Here is a 16,828-nt window from a genome sequence, read left to right as displayed (position 1 = left end):
CTGCAGGCAACTTCATTTCGGACTTAAGTGAGTGAGTGTCATGTATTTGATATCAACTATTTGACACAAACTGTGAAATGAAGCAACATTTTCATTGCATCAAATAGGGTTAGTATCCGACAAACCTTAATATGATTTTTTTTTACGAGGTGCACACTGAAGATGTATCAGGTTATCTACATGTGTTTGTGAAAATGTGCATCACTGTGTTTTTCTCTCTAAAATGTCCTTTTAATCAAGTGATACAGTCAAAATAATCAGAGATGACGAAGAAGATGACTAATCTTTTCTCTGACTCAATCGTGGAGGTGTTTTCAGATGTGATGAATGGCGATGGGATGCTTTCTTCCTGATCTTCAAGGCACTCAAAGCGCTTTTGCAATTTCACCTCATTTACTTATATACAGTTATGATGGAGAACGTTGCCGCGAAAGAAAAATGACTGGCTCAGTGACACAGATTGATTGACGCGTCGCGACAAACCGGGTGTACGGCATTTTGCATAAGCAAACTTCCACAAGGCTGACCGGGATATTTTCCTGCCGTCCTCCCTCCGAAACACTCCCGAGGCATGAATGAGTGTCCGTCAATGCACATCTACGTCGAGTGAATTAATTTTTTGCCAAATATGAAACTGCAGATTTTCCAACCTTGAAAATGATTCAACATTTGTGTCGTATTAATTAGCAACAACCATCTCACAATCATGAAGAGGATACCAAGTATGGACCATTAAAAAGTGTATCAATCACCGCACGCTCCCAGGCAAGCGCTGATAAAATTGACCCTGAAATTAGCAATAGAAATTTTCCTCAAAAAACAACTTGAGAGAGGCGAAAATGCATCTTATGTATTGGATGCTTGCTTGCGCATGTCTTTGTTTGGCACATTTCTATATTAGATATCCATCTGTCCATTTTCCAATCCACTTCATCCTCACAAAGGTCGCGGGAGCCTTTCCCAGCTGTCTTCGGGCAGTAGGCAGTGGACACCCAGAACCGGTTGCCAGCCAACCATGCGAACACCAAACACCAAATCAAAATCAATGATGACAGTGGCTCACTCCCGTTAATGTACCTCGTACGATTAACATGCGATTGTAGTGCAAAATTGAAAATCCTCCCGTTGGCAGAATGTGGATAAATGGCACACAAAGACATTTATGGTTTGATATTTAATCCGGAGAGCACTCAAGCCTGCTTGAGCTTTACAATAGCTTTGTACACTCACGTCAAGCGTTAGCATTGACGTGGGTGTGATATCTTCGATACGAGCTTCTTTTGGTGCTTTGGCTTACCTTGAAACGCTTTCCTTCACTGTTGTCCGCGGTTCACAAGGTGATGGATGGCGCCTGCCGCCGATCGCTCTCTCACATTGTTCCCGGGGCCTCAAAGGGCACAAACGAGCTCATTAATAAAGCCCTGTGATTAATTTCCATCCCTCCCTTCTGTGTGCCTTCCCTGGCTGTCTTGAAAAAGAGGCACCCTTCTCATTAGTGAACCACACTTCCGTGCTAAGGGAAAAGGTGAAGCACTGCTGTTGACGTCGAAAAGAAAGGAATGTTACGATGGTGGAATTCCTCATCTGTTGATGGCTACTGACTTCAACCTCTGGGGATCATTTTATTTTCTTGGGTCAAATGACATTTTTACAGCTGTTGACTGTATTTATTTATTCATTGTACCTTCCATGATTAAAAAAATATGATTTCTCTGTGCCGCATTTAAGGGAATCAAAGGCGCTGCTCTGATTGGCCATGATTGAAGTCAGTTGTGATCACTCCCACAGCGGTGCGGCCCTCCCTCTTGCAGATCCTCCAGATCACAATGTAAGTTGCTTTCTGTACAGTCATAGCGATCAACACGGTTTCCGTATTTTAACAAGCTACGGGCTTCACTTTGATATCAGGCTCGGCTATCATATATGCTCTGTTCATACAGCTATTTTCTTGACCAAATTCCCTTTCATTGTTCATACCTTATGTGCTGTGTGTGTACAATTCAGGTGAGGCAACTTCTACTACATTGTAAGCGTGGTATAGATGAAAGGTTTGTCATAAGAAGGCAAAGACAACACTAGCCGGAATAAACAATTTAATTAAGTTACGATTTAAAAAATTCCAACACAAATTCACAAACAAATATCACCATGCACAAGTTTAGTATACAAGACAAAACAGTTACTTTTCAATATGAAAATACAAATCCCCATGTCAGTATCTCACAGAGATCATTGATTAATACAGCAGTATTAGGCTGGAGAACACACTATATAAGAGTAATAAGGTTGTCTTGGGTGGCCGTACTTGAAAAATAGATGCAAATATATACAGTTGTAGGAAATACACTTTCGAGCCACAAGCACTTCAACAATGTCATCCCTTTGAAGACGAGTGCACTTGCTGCTTTTTGAAATCAGGACACTTTCCGTTGACGTTTGAAAATCACCTTCTGATTTAAGGCCGACTACAGACATTTTGTACTACAAACTAACAACACACCAAAAAAAACACCCCAAAACAAAACAACAAATCATGTCTTTTCCAGCAGAACGAGTCCCAAAATAAACAGACAGAAAAACACGATTGCCCCACAGTCTCATCCTGGGAAACTACATGGTGGCTTTTCGTGCCCCAGACTTTAACGTTATACTTCGGAACTGACAGACAGTTGCACGTGATGCTCATCGGCTCTCTCATCCTGTTGACACATTCATCCAAAGTCAAACCCAGAAACAGTAACCTGTGAGTTCGAACAACGCTAAGAATTTACAATCACTCAATGCTATACACAAAGCTCTGATGTACGATAATACATGGGTGCTTACGACATGGACTATGTAAAATCAATTTCTGCTTTCCCTACCTTCAAGGACCGTCACCCTCTTCTGCGCCAATTTTAAAGCTAATGAGAGGAGCCGCTCCGATTGGCTATGAAGTTAGTCGCCTGTTTATGCCCACCGCGCCGCTCACCGCCCATTTTTAACTGCGCCAAGCTACGAGCTACGAGTCAGACTTGCTAAAAAAATGACGGTTAAGTGGTTTCATATATTGTCTCAATAAGATACGTTTTGGGGATGTTTTGATGCCTGATATCATGAAATCTGAAGACGACCAAAGAATTATGAGGCACGACGTAGGGGCTGGCGTCACAAAGCTGGGTCTCCCTCACGGGTTGTTATCTCACAACGGTACAATGACCCAAAACATGCTTCAAAGGGTGCCCAAAAGGGCGAAAGACAAAGCTCTGGAAAGTTCTGAAGTGGCCAGCAATGAGACCAGACCTAAATCCCATAGAACACCTGTGGAGAGATCTCAAATCGGGCAGTTGTGAGGAGGCACTCTTCAAATCTGAGAGACCTGGAGCAGCTGGCAAAATAAGAGGGGGCCAAAATTCCAGCAGATATGTGGAAGAAACTTGTTGATAGTGGTAACTTTTTTCGTTCGTCGATTTTACAAGGGAAGGGTTCTTTTCAAAGCAAGACAGTGAAGAACAGTTTTCAGGAATTTCACCATAGAATTTCGATTTTGGAGGATACTGGCGTGTCCAAGTAGGAGGGGTTTTAAAAATAACGTCACCGCGATGGTGATGTAGCGCAGTAAGCTAATAGCAATCTTTTTTTTTGAGGATATACTTGCAACAATCGATGACCCAAAAATGTAAATCACTGCACTAAAACTCCTTCAATAAAAGTTTTAAGGAAACATTGATTGTATAACACACACGTTAAATGAGCCAGATAGTGCACTCGTGAATGGACATCATCGACGGCAACAGAACAAAATGAGAACGTCAAGGAGGCTATCAATCACCTAAGTAACTCCAAAAACGACAGCCATAATAATAGAACAGAAAAATCTATATTCCATTGACCAACACGCGCAGAGCCTTATGAAACCAGTCAGGTAGCCGACAGGTCAGGCCTGATTATGCCAGCCTTTTTGGACTTTTGCGGCGGGCCCGCACCTGTTCAGATGGCTAAGAGGGGACGTGCAGTCACCTTGCATCAGCTGCGTGTGCTTTTCGTGTGACTTTGGGAGTGGCGGGAGCGAGCAAAACGACAGATGATGATGATAACCTCAAAGCTGATGACTGCGCACAGTCCCATGCTCAGCAAAGGCACTCGGTTGCATTGTTCCACATCCATCTGGGCACCATGAAGACTCCAGTGATCACATTGCAGCCCTGTAGTGCCTTTTGAAATGAAGGGGAGAAAACTCCTTCTTTGTCGGTTCTCGCCATTTATTCTGGTAAGAGCTTCGTAGTAAAACGGCAGCCGTGCTTTGTGCTGCACTTGCAGTCAGGGCAATGCCAGGTCTCTTGCCATAATGGCCCGATATATTTTGGACCCTAAGCCCTACACTGGAAAAAAAGGTGGGAAAAAAAAAGGTATCTGGATGTAGCCGATTTTATTTCGTGCAACCACTTAACAAAATAAAATGGAGTAAACTCAACAAACACTTGTCTCACTGTGTAGATTGTCAGCAAACTGTCATCTGCTTCACTCGCTGCCCACAGCTTTCAGAAAGGAACCACCTTGGGCGTACCGATGTCAGTAGATTTGCTCAATATACGTCATACAATTTCCTTTCTCCTCATTTTTCCAACCCAGTGTTGTGTTTGTGATGCAAAACGTGTAAGCAAAGGTGGGCAATGACTTGCCTGCGATGTCAATGTCGAGTCTGAGCAACTGAAAGAAGTGTGGGGTCAGGTGAAGGCACTGTCATTCATGCATTGGGCCAGGCAACCATCGATGATGGTACTTGCACTGTAGGTCAGTGGTCCCCAACCAGTGGTCTGCGGACCAATTACACGGCCTCGGTCCATTTGGGAGCGGGCCGCACTGAGACAGCACTGCGAGGCTGTGGCGGGAATGTGCGCGACTCGAGTCAATCAGAGTCTCTAACATTGGTTTGCGAGTCCTAATTGGTCCATTTCTTCGTCGTTCACTGTGTTATTTTATTTTACTCTACATTTGTTGTGCGGTAGAATAACACTGTCTTAAATGAATGAACGTTGTTTGTTTTCAGTAGCATTGCAATTTAAAAGGGATGAAAAAAAAAAGAAGCTGCTGGTCCGCAAACAGCATGTGGTTGTCTCAACCGGTCCGTGACACAAAAAAGGTTGGGGGGCCCTACTGTGGGTATCTGAAAATAAAAAGCAGAATAGACATGGGATTTGTCTGACATGGTAGCACATCCCTTCTGTGAAAAGCAAGCTTTTCGCTAGCTGAGCGTGATGGACATTTATTATTTAAGGGTATGAGATGGAGAGAATGTATCAACATTTTTCACGGTATTGTGGAGAGGGCCTGGGGCGCATAAGTCTGGAGCCGGACAACAGATTGGAGCGAAGAATGCAGAAACAAATTTTGCTGTGGGGCAGAGCTGGTCAATTAGCAATACAATTGCTACGTTTCAGTCAAACGGTGATCCTCAATCTAGTGAATCGTTTTCTTTCTGTGTCGCTGCACCAACTAAGTGCTGTCGATTTATTTGATCGCGCGACATTGAATTTGGTGAAAGCGCTGGCTCATAAAATTGCATTTTGAGAGAAGCAAACAATGGCAACGGACTAATCTTCCATTTTCTTGATGAACATTTCACCATGAAAGCGGCCTCTTGCCCAACTCGGTATGGAGTGCATGTGTCAAATGGATTTTAAGGCAGTCATATACTTTACAGACACGTCGGATCAGTCATGTCCATGTGATAACCTGGAAAAGGAAACGGCGCGGTGGCACTTGCAAGTCCAAATGAAACACTGGCAGGTATCATGCACCCAAATTCTTACACCTTTGTTACATCGTCTCTACCGATACGCGCTCTTGAGCAGTTGTGCCTTCTGAAGGAATCCCAAGTGCTCTCTCTGAACCCCCCGGGCCCGCCAGTGGAGGGATAAAATTCGGACAGGCAGACTGAAGGGACTGGAGGTTGTGAGTAGACATCACCAGACAAAGTAGAGCAGCGCGCTGATGAGCGTTGCAGAGAAGTCGGATGGCTTCGGACGGCACGCCCCTGAGCCTCGCGCTCCCATGCCTGGAACCAAAACCATCAGCTTGTTAGCCCGTGGAAAAGCAAGCACGCGCGCCAGCGGAAGTTATTCCGCCGACATTGCTAACAAGGCATTGTAGAACCGGAGACAAAAGAGTTTTTAGTTTCTGGATTAGTTCACCTGGAAAATCTGAAACCTGTCTTGGGTGTTGTGTGAATGTTTCTAAGTTCAGGTTAAAAACTATTTGGGTGCGGGGGGGATCCCACTCATGCTTCTATGTCAGCTCTTTTGGAGCCTTTTTTAAAACGTTTCTTTCATCTTGTGCTTGCACTGTACAGTACATTCTTTCATTGGTGTATTTTGTTTTTAAATGTTCAATGTCGAACGTTTTTTAATGATGTAAAGCACATTCAGTTACCTTGCGGATGAAATGCACTGTATCAATTAAGTTTCTTTGCCTTGACTTGCGTATAAGTCCAGAAAGCAATCAATTAAATTCGCTTTCAGCATTTCTTTTTACTGGGCGACCCCCATTTTAACATTGAAATCTTTGAGCTCTTTATTTAGAATTCGAAATTCATCGACTGGCAAACCAACTTGCCAAGGTTGGGAGCATACATCCCGTATATTATGGTTGACATTGACATTTTTCAACTACACGGCACAAGAAAACCAGCTTTGTGGCCAATTATTCACTGTCTCAAGACACACCCACAGAGGGCACAACCGTTTATCTGCACACGAGACTTTCACTCATTAATAATTAACTTGGAAGGGAACGTCTAAATATCCAGGACTGTATTCCAACTTTACGGTGAAGAAAATGCTCCCCTTTCTGCCTGTCAGAGCATTTTAGCAAACCACCAATGCAGCACCATGCACAAGTAATTATTTATCTTTCAATTCTTCTTATTATTGGTATTTTGTCGGCCGGCTTCAGTAGTTAGTGTGTCCCTGTCGGCCCAAGCATTGTTGTGTGACATCGGATTACTCTGCGAACACTATGGAACATTGATTTGCCCTTTAGGCTGGCGTACGGTTTGCAGCTCCGCTTTTTCTTCCTTGCATGTTTGGTGGATTGCAGCAAAAGCTTTCAAGGCAAACCTTGAACCGTGACAGCACATACGGTAAGATGGTGCCAACAAAGCGTGAGAGTCTATTTAATTCCGAATGAACTTTTTCAGTTCTTGGTTCAAGTGTGTGGAAACGAAAGCCATACACGGAAACAGCGGAAGAAGAGAAGCGCCATGTACTCGATGCTGGAGGGCTGCTTCGCGACTTTTGTTTCTCACTCGCCTTGATCGCAAAGCGCAAGCAAGACGCAAGGGCCAACTCACTTAATTTGTGGATGTGGACGGGCTCGCTGCCGGCACCTTCACCTCCCTCACTCGTGGCCTTGATCTGAATGAGATAGTTGTCATTGCCGGGCAGGCTGAGCTCCACGGAGGTTTTATTGGTGACAAAATAGTTGAGATCGTTGTGACGGTGTCTTTTCAGCAGCACCTGCACCGGAAGACAAAGGCAAAGATCGTCATCCTTTCATGTTGAAGCGCGATGAACTTTACGGGGAACCGAAGCCCACCATATAGCCGGTGACGTGTGCCTCTTTTTCCGTGGCTAAAACAGGATCCCAATGCAGTGAGAGCGTGGAGCCAATCATGGACCACTGGACGTTGAGAGGTGCCCGGTCAGGTGCTGGATAAAGATGGATATCGTTCTTTATATATTCGGCATTTCTCAACTTCAAAAAAGCATACGTAATATATTTTTTAGTGCTCAATTGATGATGATACAACCTCATGAAGATTGATCGAAGAGATCAATACTGCTACCGACACTTGAAACTTGCATTGGCTTCCGGGCCATTTGAGATGCAATTTCAAAAGGTTTTGCTATTTACTTCTAAAATATTACACGGCTTCACACGCCCACAGGTGACAAACACTGTTTGTGATTAAGAGCTGTAGAGATAAATGTGACTTGCCTTGAATTGATTCACAAGTCAAAAGAGAGACCCTTCTTTCCAGAAACCTGATGATATTTCAGGACGTTTCCTTTAAGGTCACCCGTCCTCATCCAGCATCATTCAATAAAGCGTAATACAATTTGGTGTCGATTCATAATTTTAAAGGCGTAACGACATCAATTGGGCCGGGAGAGCCCGTCGCAAATGAGAACGATTAAGGAATTAATCCAGCTCCCCCCCTCGGGCTTTACTTACGTGGTTTCTTTGTGGTGATGTTGATCGGCACCGACTGCGGCCCGGGGCCGGCCGTATTGCAAGCGGACACTGCAAGGTAGTACGCTGTATTCGCATTCAGCCCCGTGATGTTCACGACGGTGTCGTTTCCCGAGATGCGTACTTTGCCTACAGTGTCAGGCTTGGTGTCGTCCTCCCAGTAAACAACCTGTTAAAGGCAGACAGATTTTGATGAATTGCTGAAATCAATATTCCGCTTTGACATCTCCACGTGTGCAGACAAACGGGGAGGAAGCCTTGATGAACACAATAAGAGAGGGCTCGGTGCCAATGCACTGGCACAATGCCAGTGACATATGATTATGTCACCGAAGGAAATGAAATTCCTACCTAAATGAAATTGTAAAAAGGAATATTGTTCGCTCACGTTGCAGTTCACTTTTTGTCAGTTGTAAATTACATTGATTGATGAATGAGTGCAGGCTTGTGAAAGCGAGAAAGACAAAAATGTGCTTGATTTTCAGACAAAATCAAGAGTCACATATTTGTATGAAGTCGTAATCATCGCAGCCATTGAATAGTAACATTGAGACGTGAAGTCCTCCTTTTATTTAATCTATTAAAGCTGTGTGATCATTGCTGGGATGCAATTTATAGTAACTGTGTGGGTGGCACGCTAATAAGTAATTAAACTACATTGCAATTCTAAGGCCGTGCTAATTAAACGATGAATATCACACACGTGTGCTTCAAATCTTTGGATCCCTGCTGTTGGTGCCACATGAAGATTCGGGAAAATGTTTTCGGAGCTATAAAAGAGCTCAGTTCTGCCAAGACGGTGTACCCAGTGCCATGGCAACTGGAGATCCTTGTGACCAGGCCAAGAGGTGACAAATATTGAAAGAAGACCAGACAAAATAACAAAAAAAAAAAAAGCACTATTTTCATTCTTGAAAGGTTGAGGGATTTTATTTGTGGTTATCGGTTTTTGAAATAACGTTATGAAAGTGTTAAAAAAAAAAAAAAGGTGGAGCGCATGCATACCTCATATCCAAGCACTCTTTCAGCGATGTCTGGAACAGCTTCCCAGATCACTTCAATTTGTGTTGCGGACACAATCCTGGGTACCACCCTCTTCGGAGCTACACTGGGGACTAGAGAAAGTGAGCGCAAAGTGAGAACCTGTGAGGCTCAGCACCTCACGGTCGAACAGCAATAAGTCGTGAACGCAGGAAGGACCTGTAGTTTCACAGAAAAGCTATTTCCCCTGCTCTTTTCATGGGATCTGTAACCGACGTCAGGGAATTCTGCTACCCTGCAAATTCAATTAACACTGTAGCTCCCTGAAAGCGCACCGTGCTAAGTGTCTGCTAGGATTTCCACGAATCTACCGGCATGATAAACCGCCGCGATATAAGGTTGACATACACAGTTTAAAAGGGAAAAAAAAATCAACCGCGGTGTAAACATCATCCGAACATTAGGATTCAACGTCAAGTTCTTCAGCATCGCTCTTTTGTGTTTGGATGTTGGTGGATACCGTACCATCCTCCGCCGAATACACTGTGGCGATAGAGCTGAAAGGCCCCTCCCCTCGGTCGTTGAAAGCTCCCACTTTCACATCAAAGGGAGAGAAGGGCGGGATGGTGTCATTACGGAAGACATAGCGTGCAACGCCGGGCGTGGAGATGATGGCTCGCGTCCAGGTCACCGTGCCTGCGGGCCTGAGGGCGATGATATAGCCGAACCCCTCGCCGTTCTGCAATTCCTCGGACACAGGCTGGGAGCAAAACACAAAACTGCAGTGATATTAAAATGCATACAGACAGACAAGCACACAGACCCCGTCTCTGCGCAACAAAGGCACAAATCGGTCCTTTGGACACACTGCTGAGAGCACTTCGCAACCCCCCCCCCCCCCCTGTGTTTGCCTCTCTAGCTATCCCCTCAAAAAGCAAATGCTCTCCGTCGCTGCATTTGCAAGGAGAGATGGCACTCAGAGGCTATGTGGGAAGGAAGGCTGTACGGTGTCTCACACGGCTGGGTCATAAAACCGGACAGCTCAATCTGCACAATTAAGCAAAGCTATTATTCAGCAATGGCGAGAACGGTAAAATTTGACGGATGACTTACCTCCCATGTTATCACTAATTCCGACTTGGTGCCGCCTCCACCTCCGATATCAGTGGGAGCCGTATCAGGAACTGAAAGCCAGAGAGGCCAGACGGGAGCGATTACAACACAGCTCACAAAACACAACAAACTACTCAACTGTACACAGAAGCTCATGACAGGCGCCCTGCAGACCTCTCACTTCCCTCGCACCATCTGATCATTTAAGAGACGACACCCGTACTCAACGCAGCGTTGACGTAAAAACAAAAACAAAAGAAAACATTCAAAAAAATCAATTAGACTGAATTTCCACGATATAAAAGTGTTACTTTCTCAAGAGCACTTTGAAACAGTCATTGGTGCCTTCGTCACAGCCCGGCTGGATGACTGTAATGCACTTTACTTTGGAGGCAGCCAATCCTCCATGAAGTGTCTCCAGTTGGTCCAGAATGCTGCTGCTCACCTCTTGACTGGTACTCGTAAGAGGGAGCACACCACTCCTACATCGACATCCCTTCACTGGCACATTTTAGAGTTCTTTTGAAGATTCTATTATTTGTTTTCAAATCTTGAAATGGCCTCTCCCCACTTTACCTCTCTGAGCTCCTCCGGTACGTACCTCAGGTCTGCGGAACAAACGCTATTAGAGGTACCGAGACCTAAGCGGAGGCTCAGAGGAGCTTGAGCCTTTCCCGTGCCCTCACTTTGGAATGACCTCTGAACGTTATTCAAGCCACCTCGCTGCCCATCTTTCAAACGTATTTTTATAGTTATTCAAACAATACTTTTTGGAACAATAATACGCAAATTAGTGATAACTTTGCCCCAGCAAAGGAGGGCAGCGTTCAAACGGTTGTGTTTTGACTTACTCGTGTCCTCTGTCCGGGTTTTGGCTGAGGCTGGACTGGGCTCTCCAAGGCCCACATTATTGCGTGCCACAACTCGGAACTCATACTCCACCCAAGCGTTTAGCCCCACCACTGTCGCAGTCAGTGTGTTACCATTCACCATTTCAGGCACTGCAATTCACAAATTACACAGAGGAATTAAAAGTTGAAGACCATGGAAAGTCAATTCAGGGATTTCGTTTCTAAATACATCATACATGTTTTCTGGGCAATTGCTGAAAACGTGCAGAGATCGAGAGCTATGCAGGACTCGCTAAGGGAGAAATAGCGTCAAACTTTTTTTTTTTTCCGCAAAGGGGGCCACGGCATGAATCGCCCTTCGCACACCAAATAAGAATTTCTTTGAGCACAAAGAGATTTATCCACAATTATATTTACTTGGTGATTATTTTTTTTCAACCATTCCAATTTTGTAAAGGCTGCTAACAGTTTTGTCCATGATGTGATTTGACAGAAAACATTTAATTTCACTTGACATGGCCCACATGGCCCATTTCCACCGCATTTGTGCTAGTGCTAGTTCAGAGCCGGTGTCCAGGTGAGCACCAGTTCTTTCTTTTTCCACCACTGAAAACTGTCTATAGCTGGAGCTCTGGTGATTGAAACCGGTGCTTAAGATGGCCCCAATGATTTGTTGGGCCAGCCTCTGGCACCAACTACGTTAAGGGTGGGGTTATTATGACGATCGCAGCTGTAGAGGAATGACTCCCTGGGCACACGGAGGTTTTGCACAAACTGTTGAGCGGTGAACTCCGGCACAATTGTTGTTTTCAAAAGAACTAACTAACTATGCACAGCTGTGGCCCTGGCTCCGAATGAGCGCCACGTTTTCTTGGGGTGGAAAAAGGGGTATCAATGAGTCAAAAAGCTTCTTCATCAGTACAGCCTGTGAGTAGGTGATGTTTGATGATACCTGTCTCCACCGCCTGCCAGCCCACAGTGAAAGGCGTGCGACCCTGGATGACATAACCGGTGATGGGGCTTCCATTGTCCGTTCCAGGAGTCCAGGAAAGCTGCGCCGTGCTGTCTGTGATTTCCTCCACCGTCACTTTGTCCGGAGGGCCCGGTGGACCTAAATCAAGCAGACAAGGAGCAGGGTGAGTTCCCCTCTCATTCCGAGAAGCCTTGCCATCAAACTCATCAAGGCCACCATGCTATATTTAATTAAGAGCTCTGTGCTTGATGTGCGCATGAAGGGACTTGTTATGTATGATGTGCGGGCACTAAAAGGAGTCACCGGGAACCGAAAGAGAGATTGATTTGGGATCATTTCTTCAAAAGCGGATGAGCTAAGAGGAAATAGGTGAAGACCAAAATAAGGAGCAGAGTGAGAGAGTGCTCGTCATGTTCTGTGGAGTCACAGTGCTCTTGTTTGATGTGCCGCTCCATTATTCAAATGTTTTCCGTCATACCGCGCGGATGTGTAAATGAACCAATTAGGCTCATTTTTTTATGATAAACATTACCTCCTGAAAGCACCTGGGACCGCTATTAAGGTTTGTTAGGGGCATGAATATCAATGTAAATCATGAGAGATTACCCTGCACACAGAGCACATACCAATGAGGCAATCTGAGCTGGGCCTCCAATCACACATGCCGGCGTGCACATATATATATATATATATATATATATACACAGTATGTATATATATACCGTATATATATATATATTTCTATTTCAGCAGCACATACAGTAGGTAAAAAGACACAAGCATACTTGTGAACTAGGAAGCATGCGTTCTTCAGATTTCTTCACTGCATACAATTTCCCACTAAACATCCGGATATCCAATGAAATCAAACAAAGAAAAAAAAACAGTCACTGGTGGCTGGCTACCTTTCACAACCAGAATGGCAGAGGTGGACAGATTCTCAACCTCCGTGTCAATAACGCAGACGTACTTCCCACCATGGTTCAGTTGAATGTTTCGAATCATCAGATCCCCTGACACGCTCTAGAAAGGAGGATGAATATCAAACAAGTGTTCAGAAAGAGATTAGGGTTTATTTCATCATTCAGTTTGGGGAGAGGGAATGCTTCAACATTTATGACACTTTGCACAGTCGGAGTCTCTGGAGACCATCAATGGTTTCATCTTTTCAAACAACAACAGCAGACACGGCAGATGTAGCCAGCACACATAAAGCTATTGGCCAGCCTTCAGGCTTCATCCCACCACGCAGCTTCTCATCTCCACAAACGGCGACAAGCTTCTCATAGGAAGCACAAAACAAACACAGTCTAGTTAATTGCTAAGCTAGCCCTAATTAGCTTGTAATTGCATAAGCAGAAGCAAGATAAGAGTACAGTGCAAGACGCAAGCATAATTCCACATTAGCCGCATGCTTTTTATGGCGACAAAGAAAAGAGTCTGAAACCTTGATTGCGTAAATATACAAGCAAGCGTGTTTATTTAATCAATGGAAATATTTGTACTCAGCACGTACTGGAGCGCATTTGTCCTGCAATATTTTATCTATCTATCTATCTATCTATCTATCTATCTATCTACATTAAACATGTAACTGAGTTATTATTTTGTGCAACCACAAAATTAAATTGAGTAAATGGAATGTTTTTTTTCAGTGAAATGTTTTCCTATCGGATGCATCCTACGGTGAGAGAACAGTCAGATAAAATCATACCATTCCAAAAGTATCTTGTGGCAATGATTTTGACAATACTTCCCAAAATTCATGTTATGGCGACTGTCAGCCATGCGTTTGATGACTTCATTGGATTGCTTTCTAAGTGTTTACACATATCCTGTCCTCATTTTAATGCACCATCTTTCAGAAGCATTATCAGTCTGGAAAAAAAGGAGTCACCTGGGGCTGAACCCGGTATGGGAACGTGTCAGCTGTCATCACCCTAAATAGGGATCTATCTGCGATACAGTAAATTCACTTTTGAAGAACTGGCAAAATAAGCCATCGATCGCCACCTCATTTCGGCGAGGAGAACAGCGATGGGCTGAATCTACTCGTCTATTTGCTCCTTCTTTTTCATCCCATCTTTTCAAGCTGATCCCATCTCTGATGTCAGTTGCCACCTGGCCCACCTAAAGGCCTGTGGGTGCAAGCAAGGCATCTCAGCCTTGGCAGGAAGCAAGTGAGACAGATTTGCTTTAATGATGTAAATGAATTCACCAGAAGCTGTCGAGCAACGGCCTGGCAATTGCGCTGGACTGGAGCAACGTGAAACTATGACATATAGCTCATTACAGCACCATGCCAAACTCCATGTCAATAACTTTGATTGGAATTCACAAGGAAATCATCTTGACAATTCTACAAAACTGTGTTGTGTAACATTGTAATGTTGATTGAATGTGAACCCAACACGTTGTACGTGTGCGTGCCAGAGCAGTATACGTAAGTACGAACACTGGAAGATGAAAACAAGGTGTGAAAAGTATTTTGGCTATTCCCTGCCTCAAATGGAACAAACACGTAACGATGAATTCTTAGACACCTTATTGTTCTATTTCTATCAATGGAGGCTTTTACAGAAGATGGAAACTTATTTCGACAAGTGTTGCAGCTTGGGTATTATTCACTTTTTAGTAGGCCTCGACGGGGCTGCTCAGCATACCCCTTGCACACGCCGCTCAATGCCCCAATTAACCCCGCAGTAGCCTGACAGTATCTGAGTTTAATGCTTGGGCTGACTCACCCCGCCCACTCTCTCAAAATGATCGCTGTCTTGCTGGAAGTCGATGAGCTGGCCATTAAATGCCCATGAGAAAGAGACATCCAGAGCTGGATCGCTGGCAATCTGGCATGGCAGCACGATGCTCTCGCCAACAATAATCTCAAGGTTCGTGGGCCTCATAGTGATTCTGGTTGGCTCTGAGCATGGGGAAACAGATGACGATGAAAATGTGTTATCCGTGCCATGGGCACCCCTGTAAGACTACCGTGAGGCCTTCAAACAGGAATCTCACTTTGTAGTTCGGAAGAAGTCATGCCAATTGTTGGGTACATAGACAAACAATAAGCGTCTGTGGGACAGTTTCACAATATCTTTGCAATGCAATTACATTTTATGACATTGAATAGCTCTGTCAATCAGGAGCAAAAACAGTCTCAAAAGATTCTATGCCAAATTTAGATGAGGAATGGGACTCAGAGGCCGGTTGTCAAATGCTAAATAGGCATGGGATGAATCATCCAGCGCCACCATCATACATGCAGTCTCGAAAGTGCAAAGATGTGAGGGAGGAATAGCCACGGGTCAGTGTGGGGCGATGCGTTCTTTCAAGAAGACTCACCGGTAACAAGCAGCCTTCCAGTGGTGCTTGCTGACCCAAACTGGTTCTTAGCAATGCACGTATAGCTGGCTGCATCACTTCTGCTTACGTTGGTAATCTTTAATGTTCCGCTGGAAAAGAGTGTCATTCTACGGAACAAAGAACAGTCGGACGGTAAACTGCCACACTAAGAACTAAATGCAGGTGATTCCACTTTGGTTGTTCTGCTTTGAAATAAATCACCATTCGTGAGCTTCATCTATATTTCATTTGTATTAAGAATTAAGATCAATTCAAACAATTGTCGGCAGATGCAGCTCTTTATTATATGATACTGTCGGAGCTCCATCCAGTACTGATGGGAAAATGAAGCTTCAAATTTGCTTCATGGACCAGTTAATGTCTTTTATTTTTTTTAAATGTGTTGGATTACTTTGTGTCATTTTTTTAACACTGTTTTGGTGTTTGGTTGTTTCAGACAGATGTCTTAAAAGGCACTCCTGAAGCATTTCGTGAGTCAACATTGTTGTTTATCTTATCCAGACGCGCTGCTTGTGGTCCAAATACTATTTTTGCCCATGCAGTGCAAGGACCTTTCCTTTCGGAAAATGTTTCCCATCCTGTGCCTGCACGTGTTCCTTGAAAGACTGCATAGAGTGTACTAAATGTCAGTCATGCTGAGGATTGTACCGATTTTCAACAGTGACGTCCAACGGAACCTACAAAAGAGCATCCGTGCTGTCTTACAAAATGATTTTTTTAACGTTTCAAGTCTCGCATGTGAATAAGATGCGTGAGAGGAATTCAAACAGCACCAATTTAGTAGGACAGTATATTTGAGTATTTCAAAATCGGTCCTTTCCCTTGTGTGTGTTTGAATTCTCTATCTCCGAGTATTTCCCTTCAAATCGAAATACAAATTTGCGTATTCAATTTTTTCAAAAGTATTTTCATGTCCCGGCGTACTTGTATTTCTTGTCTGCTCGGAGTGACTCTTCACGCCCGTGTAACTGTCTTTTATTTGATCAATTTACGCTCATTCTGTTTTCGATAAACACTCAGACAGACAAACAACAAAACAAATCAGGCCCCAATTTAATAGTGTTGCGTTTCTGCATGGAATTTAGAGTCTGTCAAGGTGCTGTTATTATGATCTACAAGGCGGCCTGAGATGATTTACCTCAAACTCTATTTACATGTCACAATAAAGCAGAGCACATTTGCACGTCTAATTACAGGCGCGGTAGCTTCAGTCTCACTTTTTTAATACTCTAATCTACAAGCGGACGGCATGTATCTTGAGCACCAATTCAATTAGCTTATCTTGTTGACTATTTCAGTAGATGTGACTGGCTGC

General features: G+C 44.1%; 1 protein-coding gene across 2 annotated transcripts in view; it reads right to left on the bottom strand.

The window, feature by feature from the left end:
* Positions 1-2,078: 2,078 nt before the first annotated feature.
* The window catches only part of cntn3b (contactin 3b), a 36,931-nt gene continuing 22,181 nt past the window's right edge, over positions 2,079-16,828 (bottom strand). For both annotated transcript variants that reach the window (XM_086117753.1, XM_086117754.1), the window contains 12 exons: positions 15,493-15,620; positions 14,895-15,070; positions 13,056-13,173; positions 12,130-12,288; positions 11,178-11,327; positions 10,327-10,397; positions 9,739-9,973; positions 9,238-9,347; positions 8,215-8,401; positions 7,576-7,688; positions 7,331-7,496; positions 2,079-6,037 (listed from right to left, as the gene is read on the bottom strand). In XM_086117753.1, the coding sequence (XP_085973879.1) occupies positions 5,946-6,037; positions 7,331-7,496; positions 7,576-7,688; positions 8,215-8,401; positions 9,238-9,347; positions 9,739-9,973; positions 10,327-10,397; positions 11,178-11,327; positions 12,130-12,288; positions 13,056-13,173; positions 14,895-15,070; positions 15,493-15,620 (1,705 nt within the window). In that variant the 3' untranslated portion in view covers positions 2,079-5,945. The remainder of the gene's footprint in view (positions 6,038-7,330; positions 7,497-7,575; positions 7,689-8,214; positions 8,402-9,237; positions 9,348-9,738; positions 9,974-10,326; positions 10,398-11,177; positions 11,328-12,129; positions 12,289-13,055; positions 13,174-14,894; positions 15,071-15,492; positions 15,621-16,828) is intronic.

Source organism: Hippocampus guttulatus, chromosome 8 (genome assembly GCF_054856545.1).
Source record: "Hippocampus guttulatus isolate MCC_2025c chromosome 8, RoL_Hgut_1.0, whole genome shotgun sequence".
Taxonomy (NCBI): domain Eukaryota; kingdom Metazoa; phylum Chordata; class Actinopteri; order Syngnathiformes; family Syngnathidae; genus Hippocampus; species Hippocampus guttulatus.
This window is presented reverse-complemented; position numbering and strand designations above follow the sequence as displayed.